The 13,143-nt window shown below is 34.7% G+C and overlaps 1 protein-coding gene across 1 annotated transcript in view; it reads right to left on the bottom strand.

The window, feature by feature from the left end:
- Vps13a (vacuolar protein sorting 13 homolog A) overlaps window positions 1–13,143 on the bottom strand; it is a 175,261-nt gene that overhangs the window by 136,696 nt on the left and 25,422 nt on the right. Inside the window, exons 7-17 of the mRNA XM_051146210.1 lie at window positions 12,567–12,626; window positions 10,636–10,695; window positions 10,305–10,385; window positions 9,939–9,996; window positions 8,049–8,176; window positions 7,772–7,878; window positions 6,575–6,746; window positions 5,439–5,501; window positions 4,741–4,870; window positions 3,512–3,606; window positions 3,052–3,194 (exon numbers count right to left, since the gene is read on the bottom strand). Of these exons, the coding sequence (XP_051002167.1) occupies window positions 3,052–3,194; window positions 3,512–3,606; window positions 4,741–4,870; window positions 5,439–5,501; window positions 6,575–6,746; window positions 7,772–7,878; window positions 8,049–8,176; window positions 9,939–9,996; window positions 10,305–10,385; window positions 10,636–10,695; window positions 12,567–12,626 (1,097 nt within the window). The remainder of the gene's footprint in view (window positions 1–3,051; window positions 3,195–3,511; window positions 3,607–4,740; window positions 4,871–5,438; window positions 5,502–6,574; window positions 6,747–7,771; window positions 7,879–8,048; window positions 8,177–9,938; window positions 9,997–10,304; window positions 10,386–10,635; window positions 10,696–12,566; window positions 12,627–13,143) is intronic.

Below are 13,143 nucleotides of genomic sequence, written 5' to 3' on the forward strand. Positions count from 1 at the left end.
GCTGTAATTTAGTTGTAAAGCATTTGCCTAGAATAAACATAGCCCTTAATTTGATCCCCACCAGAGAGAGAATATGAAAAGGATATATATCAAAAATGTATAAAAAAACTGTTAAGAACTCAAAAGAAGACATAGAGGAAGTCTTAAAGTCATTTCTCCAAACAAGGTATGCACATAAACATAAAATGGTCAACAAATACAGAAAAAAAAATGTTGAAAATCATTAACCATCAATAAAATAAAAATTAAACCCACACTGAGATACTAGTTTTTACTAAGACAGCATAATCAGAAGAACAGATAATGAAAAGTGCCAGTGGGGATATGGAGAAATTGGAAATTTCATTCTGGTAGTAAGAATGCAAAATGTGCCTGCTTTGGGAAACTGTCTGGTAGTTCCTCCAGAAGTTGAACATTAACCATTACAATATAAAGGCAGTAAGTCTATTTCTAGATATACACCCCAAATTTAAAACCTATATACAGACAAAACTTTGTCCATGTTCATATCAGTATTCATTGTAGTCAAATGACAGAAGCAACTCAATTATCCATCAGTTAAAGAATACACACACAAAATATGGTGCAGCTATAAAGTAGAACAGAGACAATACAAAGTTACTACAAATTCATTCTACGTGAATGAACCTTAAAGACAGTAAAGGCCACATAAGGATGAGTTTATGAACAATGTCAAAAAATAATACTAATTCATTCTCCCCCCCTTCTCTCTCTTCCCCCTTCCACCACCCATATCTATCTGTGTGTCCGTGCTGCATGCATGGGTGTGCAGGCAAGTGTATCTGCATGCAAACACCAAAGGAGAACATCAGACATCTTCCTCCATCATTCTGCCATATTCCTTTGAGACAGAGTCATTTAGTAAACAGAAGCTCACCATTTAGGATACGCTGGCCGGTCACTGAGCTCCTAGGATCACCTGTCTCCACTAGAGTTACAAGGCATGCATTCATACTTGTTTATTTTTCGGTTTTTCTGTTTGTTTTTTTTTTTTGTTTGTTTTTTTTTGTAGGTGCTGGGGAATGGAGCTTAGTTCCTTGTGCATACATATCAAAACCACATACCCACTGAGCTATCTCTCCAACTCAAGAATAAACAAAGTCTCAAGAAAAATACAAAACAAGTTAGTTGTTAACAAAGGCAGGGAAAGAGAGCACTGAGAAGGAACTGCTAGTAAAGTACAGTTTCTTCATGCTATGTTGTAATGTCTGGAATTATATAAAGGTGGTGGCTATATAATCTTGTCATTATATCAATGTAAAAATGCAAATGTAATATAGTTGTAAAAAGCAATAAATTATATACTAAATAGATAAATTATAGATATGTGAACTGATTTTCAATAAAACTATTTCTTAAAGCAAAGGTTAAACTATAACAAGCATGGCAGCACACACTTGTAATCTACAAACTGAGAGATCTGAGGCAGGAGTATACCAAATTCAAAGCCACCCAGGGACTCACAGTGAATCCTTGGCCAGCCTAGGGGTATATACAGAGATGCTCTTTCTCAAAAGCGAGAGAGGGAAGGAAGACAACAGGAGGAGCAAGAGTAGCAAGATGAGGGGTATGTTAAAAAAGAAAGGAGAGTGACAGAGAGAGAGGCAGAGACACACATACAGATACAGACTACACTGAAAACCACACTTTTTGTGGAGAGCAAAAGCCTTGAGCATGCGAATCCTGAGTGAATGTGTGTTGTTGCCATGACCCAGCCATGTCAAGGACTGTAGTCTCAGCTGCAAAGATAAATGGCAAAGCCCACTGGCCCCCGCCCTGGGGGTTGGGGAGAGTTAAGGCTTAGAAGGGTAGCAATCTGCTCCATGGTCTGATGTTGAAAGTGTATTCTCTACTACTTCAGCTATTAAGATCAAGGACGTCATGAAATTTTGCAAGCCAATGAATGGAACTAGAGAAGATCATCCTGAGTGAGCTAACAGAAACTCAGAGGGACACACATGGTATATACTCATAAGTGGATATTAGCCATATAGTACAAGATAACCATGCCACAGACCCAAAGAAGCTAGGGAGAGTTCAAGGGAGGATACTTGAATCCCACGAAGAAGGGGAAATCAAATAGACATTGTAGACATTGGAAGTGGAGGGAGAGAAGGAACTGTGTGAGAGAAGAGGAGGAGAGGGAAAGGAGGGGAATCAGGTGTGGGAAGGGCAGTGATGGGGTGGGAAGGCTGGCAGAAAGAAGGGAAGTTGATGTTGGGGCATTTCTGGGACAAGCTGGAGACCTAGGATGGGAGAGGCTCCTAGGAAGATATGGGAGTGACCCTGAAACTCCTAGCAGAAGGAGATACTGAGACTGAAGTAGCCACACTCTGAAGCCAGACAGGACTTCTACTGAAGGGAGGAGGATACCAACCCACCCACAAAACCTTTGACCCAAAATTTGTCCTGCCTACAAGATATGCAAGGATAAAGATGGAACAGAGATTGAGGGACTGGCCAACCAATGACTAGCCCAACTAGAGAACCATCCCATGGGAGAGAGCCAAGACCGGACACTATTAATGATACTCTGCTATCCTTGCAGGCAGGAACCTAGCATAACTGTCATCTGAGAGTCTTCATCTAGCACAGGACCTAAGTATGTCATCCAAAGTTACCACTTGTTGCCCAAGCTAGAAAACCTGTTCTGAGTTTCACAAAATCGGTCTCCTTCCCTGGCCCCATGATGTAGGCTGGGGGAAATAAAAAGATATAAGCTGAGGATGTGAAAATGCTTAGAACCAGAGTCCAGATTTTGAGGAAATATTTTAATTTTGCATATAGATAATATGGTCTCTTAGAGAGTGGACTCAGGTCTAAGCATGGAATTTATACTTTTTACATTCCTCACATATATCGTCTAAAGGTAATTTTATACAATATTTTTAATGTGGCTGTTTTTACTGCAATTCATCACACCAAGTCAGATGTTGAATTTTCCTGCCAACAGTCAAAGCATTTGAAATTCTGTATTTCAGATTCAGATTAGTGCTACTTAATCTGTAAAGAAAATAAATTTATACTTACTTTATGGCTTGTGCTCCTGGTCTTTGCACAATCAAAGTACTAAGTCCTTCTACTATAAATTCTACCAGCTCTGGCTTGTGGCAATGTTCTCTTAGAACAACAGACATACTTTTCAAGTGAACAAAAAACTTCAAGGCTTCAAACTAGAGAATATATAGAATAAAATAGAGGTTAGGATGGGGAAGAAGAGATATATTTTTTAAAACATTTGTTTGTGTAACTCCATTATTCCCAAAGCCAGAGATGCTTTGAAGACAATCCTTCATCTACCAAAGACTCACTAAAATAACACTTTTATTCCTATTTTTGGGATTAAGATAAATGCTCTATTTATAAACACCAAAAAAAAAAAAAAAAAAAAAAAAAAAAATCACAGAAAAAGTAACCAACATATAATTTCTGGAAGAATCACAACAAGCACATCAAAAATTAAGAGATATAAATTAAGAAAATAGCTTACTGTTTTTGGCAAGGTTGGATCAACTGCTGTTTCACTATAACCAATTGCTTCATAAAGTAAAACTTTTTCTTCGGGTGTCAGCATTTCTTCAAGAACTATAAATCATAAATAAGTGCCTTATGGTCTTACTTCTAACAGTATAAAGCAAACACAATTTACCTGGCTTTAAAGTAAAACAAAAAAATAGAATTTGGGAGATTTTTGTTTTGTTTTTGTTTTTTTGGTGTGTGTGTGTGTCTGTGTGTGTGCACGTGCACTTAACAGAGTATCTGTGAAGGTCAGAGGACAATTTTGAGAAGTAGATACTTTCCTATTATGTCGGACCTACGGATCAAATTCAGATCACCAAATTTAGAAACAAACATCATAACTACTCAAACAGCTTGCTGGCCCACAAATTTTATTTTTATTGTAATATCTTTTATGAGTAATAACTACAGATTTCTGTTAGCGATTTAGAAATTGTTCTTATATAAAATAAGTTGATAACTAAAGACTTGGCAATATAATCTTTTCAATGTCTGTTTTAAGCAAGAACTTAGCAGCATCATGTTAATCAATACAAAGTTGTAGATATACTATCTTAATTGCTTCTCCATTTACAGATGGAAAAACAGATTCAACACACCAAACTTAATCACCCAGACAGATAATAAATCCAAGACGTATCATATATCTAATTCCCTAACTATGAGTAAAAATCATATTGTCTGTCATCTCAGCTATGCAGTGTCTAAGCTCAGCTTTGGCAACACAGAGACCTCACAGCAAAAAACTAAGACCTTTTTACTTAAAATGGTTAAGGACCTGAGGCAGTAACTCAGTGGCACAGTGCATGCCTAAATATAAGCAAGGCCCTGGGTTTACTCCACCACACATACACACATACGTTCCAAAACAGGCGGGGGGGAGGGGGAACCTTCCAAAGAAGCAACTTAAAAAAAACTTTGCAGTGGCTTAAAGCATTGTGCAGATTTATACGTATCTATTAGGACAACACATGCACTGCACTGAGTGTGCAACACAAAGCTCTTCTGCAGCATCAGAAGGACTATTTGAACTGTCTTATTAAATATATATTTTAAAATAACAGTAATTTCACAATTTTGATAATAAACAATTTATCATAAATACATACTTACATTATATGTTTTAATTAGAAAATTTTTTGAAAAACTTTACTGCTACACTTGATTAACTATATTAATATAAAATAAAAATGAGCATACTTCCAGGTTTAACATCTAGTTGTTGATTAGCATTTGATTCTGGCCAGGTCCACAGCCAGCCAAACCATCCTGCGTTATCCTCTGGATCTTTTACTCCTTCTTTGTAAATCTTATACCCAGCTTTCTTTACCTAAAATAAATAAGTTTTCCAATAAATAGCAAATCGTCCTTTTTTTAACAATCAAAAGAAATGGAAGCAGGATATTTCCAAAATGATTCTATTTTGAGTTGGGTAAGTGTAAATAAATGCACATACTAACAACAGAATACAGTAATTGTAATATTTATCAAACAAGACTTGGGAATAACACATGGTTCTCTCTGTGGTCTAACAAGACGGAGAAATTCAAGGCAGGGGAACTAGCTTTCCATCTATATATGAATTCTACAATTTTCATAAGCCCAGTTACTTAAAATTAATGTTGTTTTATTTGAACAAGTGTTAGAAAAACTTGTATTAAATTTTCTTTCTCTCAGACTAGGCTGGCCTCGAATTCACAGTCATCCGTCTGTCTCTAACTCCTAAGTGCTGGGATTAAAGGCATGCACCACATCAGGCTTTCAAATTTTCTTAACACATAAAAAGCACATTTGAACTCTTCAGAAAACAGTACTTTACACACTACTGATAATATTACATTACCTGTCATATAATACATTGATTTATTTCTTTCAATTTAATGATAATCTAAAATTACCTCAACTTCTGCCTGTTGTCTAGCTACGGTTATATTAAAAATATCCAAGGTTTTCTCCAACTCCTGAAAATGTAAGGAAAGAAATGTGTTAACTATAGTAATTTCACATATTCAACTTTAGAATATAAGCTACTATACTAAGGAAAAGCAGTGGGAAACAGAAAATAGAACACCATCAATAGGTTTTCTCTTACATTCTGGGATCCAAGGTTTACTTACACACACACATACACACACACACACACACACACACACACACACTAGAACAGAGTAACTTGTCAACAGAGATTGTTGTATTGATGTCATCCTCAACAAGAATACAGAGTTATAATGTTTACAAATATAGTAAGAAATACATTCACTGTATGTATACATGTCTTTCATCAAGGTTTTAATTTCAAATAAACATGAGAATCATGAATGACCCTTCATTTTATATGCATAGTCTATCATTATTAAAATATTTCAAGTAGGCTTACATATACTTGAAATCTGTTAAAATCTACTGTTAACTTTTCTGCTTTTCCAAGTAGTTATAGCTATGGACACAAACCGAGACCAGCTACACTGCTATAACACCTGTGCCTCCCCATGGTAACTGTCAAGTTTCAGGTTCAAGCTTTCGCCTCTAAAAAGAAGCAACTATAACTTACATTACTCTACCCAAAGCATAACTTGGAATTGTGCTGTGTAGAATATTAAGAGGATTCTGGTTAAGACCATAATTAAGGAAATATAAAACCATTCAAAAGACCTCTCAACCCAAGAATTCCTCATTGCTCCTTGTCTTTAGAAAGTCATCTACCTTAAAACACAAAGAAAAAATGTAAAACTTCAATCCACATAATTTTCCACTAAGAAGTCATCTAGACTCAGAATTGTTGTTCTAGACTGAGGAGGGGGCCATGGAGGTGACTCAGCAGACAAGGGTACTTGCCACCAAGCCTGTCTATCTGAGTTTGAACACTTTAGCTCACATGTTGGAAGGGAAAACAGACTCCAAGTTGTCCTCTGACCTCCTTTCATGCACCACCACAGTGAGCACGCACACACAAACACAAGCGAATGCTTTTAAAACAAACAATACTAAGGATTATGTACAGAAAAATATTCAATGATTGTTTTAAAATGCTAACCTCCAGAGACATGAGAATTTCAGGAGATGGCTTCTTACTTGTTAACTTTTTCTTATAAAATTCTCTGTATTTTTTCATTTTGAGTCTGTGTTCTCTAATGTGTTTCCATGACCACATCCGTAAACTGGGACAAACATTTACTTCAAGAACACCTTGTATAGCATAAGCCCACCTAGTTTAAAAACAAAAAACAAACAACACCAACAACAACCAAAAAAAAAACTCCATAATTACACCCAAATCAACAATACCAAAACAACTGAATTTATTTTCTCTAACATGAATAACTACAATAAGGAGACTATGATAACAGTATGCTATCTAAACAATCTATTTATAGTAACAGTCCTTTAATTATTACTATATCTTGCGACATAAAAATCAACAAAACATTCAACATTGTTAAAATTAGTTCTGCACAACGTAAGGCATAATTAGAAAACTAGTCAATATTATAGAAATATTGTCCAGGATAACCCTGAACAAATTGTTATTCTCCCACCTCTTTGTGCAAACTGAAAGGAAGAATAGGAATTTACAGAGAAATGACCCTAAAATAGAATCAATGATAAATATAACCTTAACATTTCTAATAATCTCTAAAATTAAGTTAAATCTAGATTAAAACTGATTCTTTCCTACTAATTTATGAAGTCTGTCTAACCAAACTGAGTAGCAAGGATATTTGGGACTGTGGAGAGGCTGGGAGAGAGGCTACAAATTTTAGAAGCTGAACTTTAAAAAAATAACAAAATTTTTACATTTAAAAGTGAGGTTACATAGATAAGACTCCTAGAATTGTCTCAAGTACTAAATTTCAAGCTGAGTTAATAGAGGTCTAATGAGTGAAACAGAGGAGTCTGGGGCAGGAGAAGAGGGAAACATGGGAGGTGTGACACTGCTACAAAACAAACTAAGGTAAATTTTAATTATTTCAAAATACTGATCCTTCTTCAGTACATGAAAAAATAAAGTATTTTAAGATTTCTATTTGTAAATTTCACTTTGAAGAATTTCTTGAGACAATTCATTAACACGTAAAATGAGCCACATATACTGCTAGGCCCAAATCAGTTTGCACCAAATCTTAGGATGGGTTTAAAAATAGTAAAATTATCTTCTGATATATTCTTTAATATTAAAGATAATGAGATTAACAAACATTTTTTTAACTTTTCAAACAACCAAAGCATTTACCATTCTTTGGCATGGTGGTGAAGAGGCACACTGGGCTTGAATTTTCTGTATGGCAGGTTTTGTGTCATCATCTCAACTGACTGGAGAAGCTCCATGAGACTGAAATACTGGGGGGACAAAGTTAAAGCACTTAAATGTTCAGCCTCTGAAGGTAGAAGACAAACTACTGAGTTCTTAATGAAACATTATATAACTAAATTTTAGGAACCATTTGAATCTTAACTGAGCTTTTATCAAACAGTAATTCAATCTACTAAATGTCGCTAAAGAAAATCACCTGTGGCTTACTAAACTCGATTGCTATGGTATGTAACTCAACATCCAGGTTTATTTTGGGGTCAGAAAAGTCACAATCTGATCGCCGATTCATCTGAAGCTTGGCATTAGCAGATATAGGTCGAAACACTGAAAAATAATACAAATTGAAAAAAATTAGAGTTCTACTTCAAACGTGTCCAAGCACTAAAGAGAGGAACTAGAAATAAGCTTTGCACCTCTCTCACAGCCTCTCCACAGTCCCAAATATCCATGCCGCTCAGTTTGGTTAGAAAGACTTCATAAATTAGTAGAAGAATCAGTTTTAATTCTAGATTTAACTTAATTTTAGAGATTATTAGAAATGTTAAGGTTATATTTATCACTGATTCTATTTTAGGGTCATTTCTCTGTAAATTCCTATTCTTCCTTTCAGTTTGCACAAAGGAGGGGAGAATAACAATTCGTCCTGGATTATCTGCTTGGAACAAATGACAGCACCGAACGTAATAAGTGTTCAGAGGGAGAACAGTGACAGTACAATCTAAACAAGGATCAACTGCTAACTATTAATCTAAGTTGTTTTACCCACCTCTAGCACATCTTTTATGCAGCAAACTTACATTGACATTGCTGATATACTGGATTATTTATTTTATATTAGATTTTCTCCTAGTTAAATATATATATATATAATGTATATGTATGTATTTATGTATGTGTATACACACACACACACACACACTTAACTTTAATTTAAATCAAAATATACTTATCTTTTCAACATATCTTATTGGACTTTTTGGTTACATTTCAGTTGTAGAAGAAAGTCTCTAACAAAGAAGGGTGTTAATGAATTGTACTATATCTTAAGGATTATTCAATATCAATTCTAGTGATGTTTATTAAAATATTTCAAGTATCACAAGTACCGTTAACATAGCTAGCTGGCATAGTTGTAGTGGCATTATGATCTTTATGTTTATAAAATATCCATATAATTTATTTTAAGACAAAGTCTTATTCAATAGCCCAGGCTTGCCTCAAATTTATGGCAGTCTTCCTGCCTTACCAAAATGCTGGGATTAAAGATGGGAACCGCCAAAACATACTTAAAATTTTTCTTTTTTACTGTTCAGCTGTTTTACTGTTTTAGCTGTCATGGAACTCACTGTGTAGTTCAGACTGATGTCAAATGCACAGAGAAGACAGATACTCCTGCCTCTGCCTCCCAACTGCTGGGATTAAAGATGTGCACCTCTGTGTCCAGCCTATGTATTACCTTTATAGTGACAAGGTAATTACTAAAATACAGAGGAAAGGAATGAGTATATACACATATAATTTATATATATTTATATATTTATTATATAAATACATTTTATTATATGTATTACATATTATATATAAAATATTTAATTTTCAGCCTTGCAAATACTCAAAAAATGTCAAATTTTGATGCTTAACTTAGTTCTTGAATTTGGCTTCCTGACATTATAAAACATATAAACATATCCTTCGGAATTTCCTTGACATCAATGTAAATTTATTTATTGCTGTTTGTGATAACCTTTTTGTAATTTCCTCAGCTCACTTCTGCCAGCATTTGCAGTTTCGTTATGGTTGTCTTTGTTTCAGTTGTTTTCAGTGCTGAAGATTGATCCCAGGCTGTCACTCTGTCACATGCCTAGTCCCCTTGTGCAAATGCTAATTTTCATTATGTTGAAGTTGGTTTTATTCTTACTCAGAGGAAATATGAGGTCAGATAACAACTTTGTGCAAAATGAAAGGAAGAATAGGAATTTACAGAGAAATGATCCTAAAATGGAATCAGTGATAAATATAACCTTAACATTTCTTAATAGTCTGACTAATTATGCTAATTTTATTTTAATTTTATCTAATAACTTACCAAAATCATAACCTTCTGGAACAATATTTTTATTGACAATACCATTTTTCAAGGCTTCCTGTTAAAAGACAAATTGTTTTTAATTTATATAAATATACCTTTATCTTACAAATTTTTATTATCAATAAGAATATTTAAAAGCAATCAAAAATAATTCAAACTTCACCAGGATAAAATTTTCAAATATCTGAGCAATGTAGCAATAATTACTGTGAAAGAATCTTCCAGTTATCTTATTTTTAAAAATCCTACAGAACTCTATTAAGAGTCTTGTTAAGAAGCAACACTGACTCTCAGGCTGGATGATGGACTGTGAGTCAAACATTATACAAAACATAATACAACAAGTATTAAATATGTACTTACCAACGATGCATCATAATCATTCAGATAGTACATCCGAGACTTCACATTCCAGTAAGCAAAGAGATTATCTAATAGAATTAGCTGAAAATAAAGCAATTTATTACACATCTGTTACTTTTTTTTTTAAAGGATTTCTAACTTTTGTTATGCTCAGAAGTCTCAAGTAATTGAGCCTAATTCTAAGTAAAGCAGTTAGACATAATTCACATAAATGTTCATAAAGAGATGCAAAAAGACATAATTCACATAAATGTTTACACACGCACACCACAAATCATCATTTCTCTTCTTAAAATTCTCTCTCAGGTCCATGGATTAGAATTTATTTTACCTTCCGAACTAGTTTCTCAGTTTCATCATGTAAACAAGGAACCCAATCTTGATCAGTTGTCTGAAGAGAGGAAAATAAAGAAAGAGCATTATATATAACAAGCAGGTCATTATCTATCATACCTTAAAATCAATTCCCTGTGAAAATGCCTTTGAAAACATTATTTAGTCAAAAATAACATTATCAGGCCACTTATCCTAACCCTTTACTTTTAAGAAACTCATTGGTAAAATAAACAAGCAAAAGTAAGCAATTTTAGAGGCCTAATATACAGCAGACAGACATGGCAAAAAAAAAAAATCAAACTCAGAGGTGTGCCAGATCTGATAAGTAACCTAAAACAGTACACTTGCTGAAAGGAACCCTGACAGAACAGCCTTATGGTCATTACAGTCCAGGCACCAGGAACAGATACTACTTATTGTAAACTTATGGCTCCACACAGAAAGATATTGTTGGGTTGGTTGGCTTGTTTGTTTTGTTCTGATTTATTGTTCTTGTTTATTTGTTTTAAGGCCCAATATATGGTCAGAGAATAAAACACAGGAAGAAAAACTGAAAAACCAAATGTTATTTAGGGTCATATTTCAAAAGTTTTATGTACGGTATAAAGAAAAGTCCTCAAAGTCACTGAGGATAAGACCAGGGGTATACTGAAGAATATTTATCAAGGAATGCTGCAGAAGGCCCCAGGTTCAAACCAAAACTTAGAATTTTTAAAAATAAAAAATAGAAATACAACAATCAAATCATTATTTGCATATGAATTTTTCTTTCAAAACAAGGTCTGGTTTTATATAGCCCAACAGCCTTGAGCTCATGATGCTACTATCTCAGCTTCCAGAATGTTAGGATAACAGCTCTGCACCATCACACCTTGCCAAATCCTTGATTTGAGAAAGGTGGTTCCCCCTGCTATGTGAAGAACGGACTAGAAGAATGGCTCCCAAACTTTAGCATGAATAATGATAGCCAGTAGTGACTTTTAAAGCATACTAGAGATGGGGCTCAGTGGTAGACACTTACCTAAAATGCCAAGCCCTAGCATTGCAAAAACTACTAGTAATAAAAATACAAAAACACATACATCAGTATGCCAACACAAGAGCGTGTAACTATATGAGTTTCGTATGGCAGGCCAGTTTCCAGGAACTTCCAAAGGTGGTAACTGAAGCCACTATTAGTAGAGTCACAGAGATGGCTCAGTGGTTAGAAATGAGTATGACTCTTTCAGGACTAGGGTTCAGTTCCCAGTGTCCACATGGCAACTCACAATCACCTGTTACTCCAGTTCCAGGGGTTCCTAGACTCCCTTCTGACTTTGGTGGACTCCTATCATGTGCACATGGTGTACATAAATACACCCAGGCACACACAAATACACATAAAATATTTCCAATAAATAAAGCCACTGTTATTGTAGCGCTAATTTTCACATTACCAAATATAAATAATAACTCTCTGTATTTTTCAATCTGTCATCAGCACTAACAACAGACACCATCCCCTTTTACTGAGTAGTCTCTGGGTCTGTACCACCCACCCCCCCTTTTCGTTTTCAAATGCAGAGCCATGTTTTAAAAAGAATCTCACTATACACAAAATCAAATAGAAGACATAATACTGAACTAGAGTAAAGCTGCATTATGTTATGTGAAACTACAAAGATAAAGATGAAAAACACAGTAAAATAAAAAAGGCAGCTTACAGAAGAACTATATAAAATATCTGTATCAACTTAAAAAGCCAAATGGACAGCTTGGAGATGAACACAGACTTCCCATCCATTCTAATCAAGTCTTCGAACTTCCTAGACCAGTTCTACACAGCCAACCAAACACAAACACAGTATATTTCTGATGCTGACCTAACAGTGTATCTAATTATACTACACAATCTAAAACGTCACATTTTCTTTTTGAACAAAGTACCTGCATGCTGAGATTCTGAAGGGAAATACCAATTGAGAGTGGTTTGTCTTGATTTGTGACCTAAAGAAAAACAATGTAAATGAATTAGACGGCTTGTCAGTTGGATAAAACTCACTTCATAGGAACAGTCAAATATCTTATTTCAAATATTCAGAAACATTATTTTTCAAAACAATTTTGCTCTATTTTTTCTAAAAAAATCCTAAATATTAATGAATTCATGTTGTGGAGAATACTATATTTGTAAAATGTTTTTTCAATTTATAAAACCATTAAACTTTGATACAATCATCTGTTTAAATTGGGATTGAAACTGAATAGCATGTCTCTGAGTAGAGAAAGTCTGGTGGCAAAGACAAAGACAAAGCCTGCTTTGCTTTATCATCTAAACCTGTAACTCTTTCCTCCAGGGAGACATCGGACTCTTCCGATATGTAAGTGGCTCCTTCAATAACTACTTTTCTGCTTAAGGACAAATTGGGGAAAATGTAATGCCATGTCTCAGCAACAGCTTGCAGCTAAGCAAACCTGTCAACACCATCATCACCTACACAGGCACAGTTCCAAAGCGCCTGAT

Source organism: Acomys russatus, chromosome 5 (genome assembly GCF_903995435.1).
Source record: "Acomys russatus chromosome 5, mAcoRus1.1, whole genome shotgun sequence".
In the NCBI taxonomy this organism is placed as follows: domain Eukaryota; kingdom Metazoa; phylum Chordata; class Mammalia; order Rodentia; family Muridae; genus Acomys; species Acomys russatus.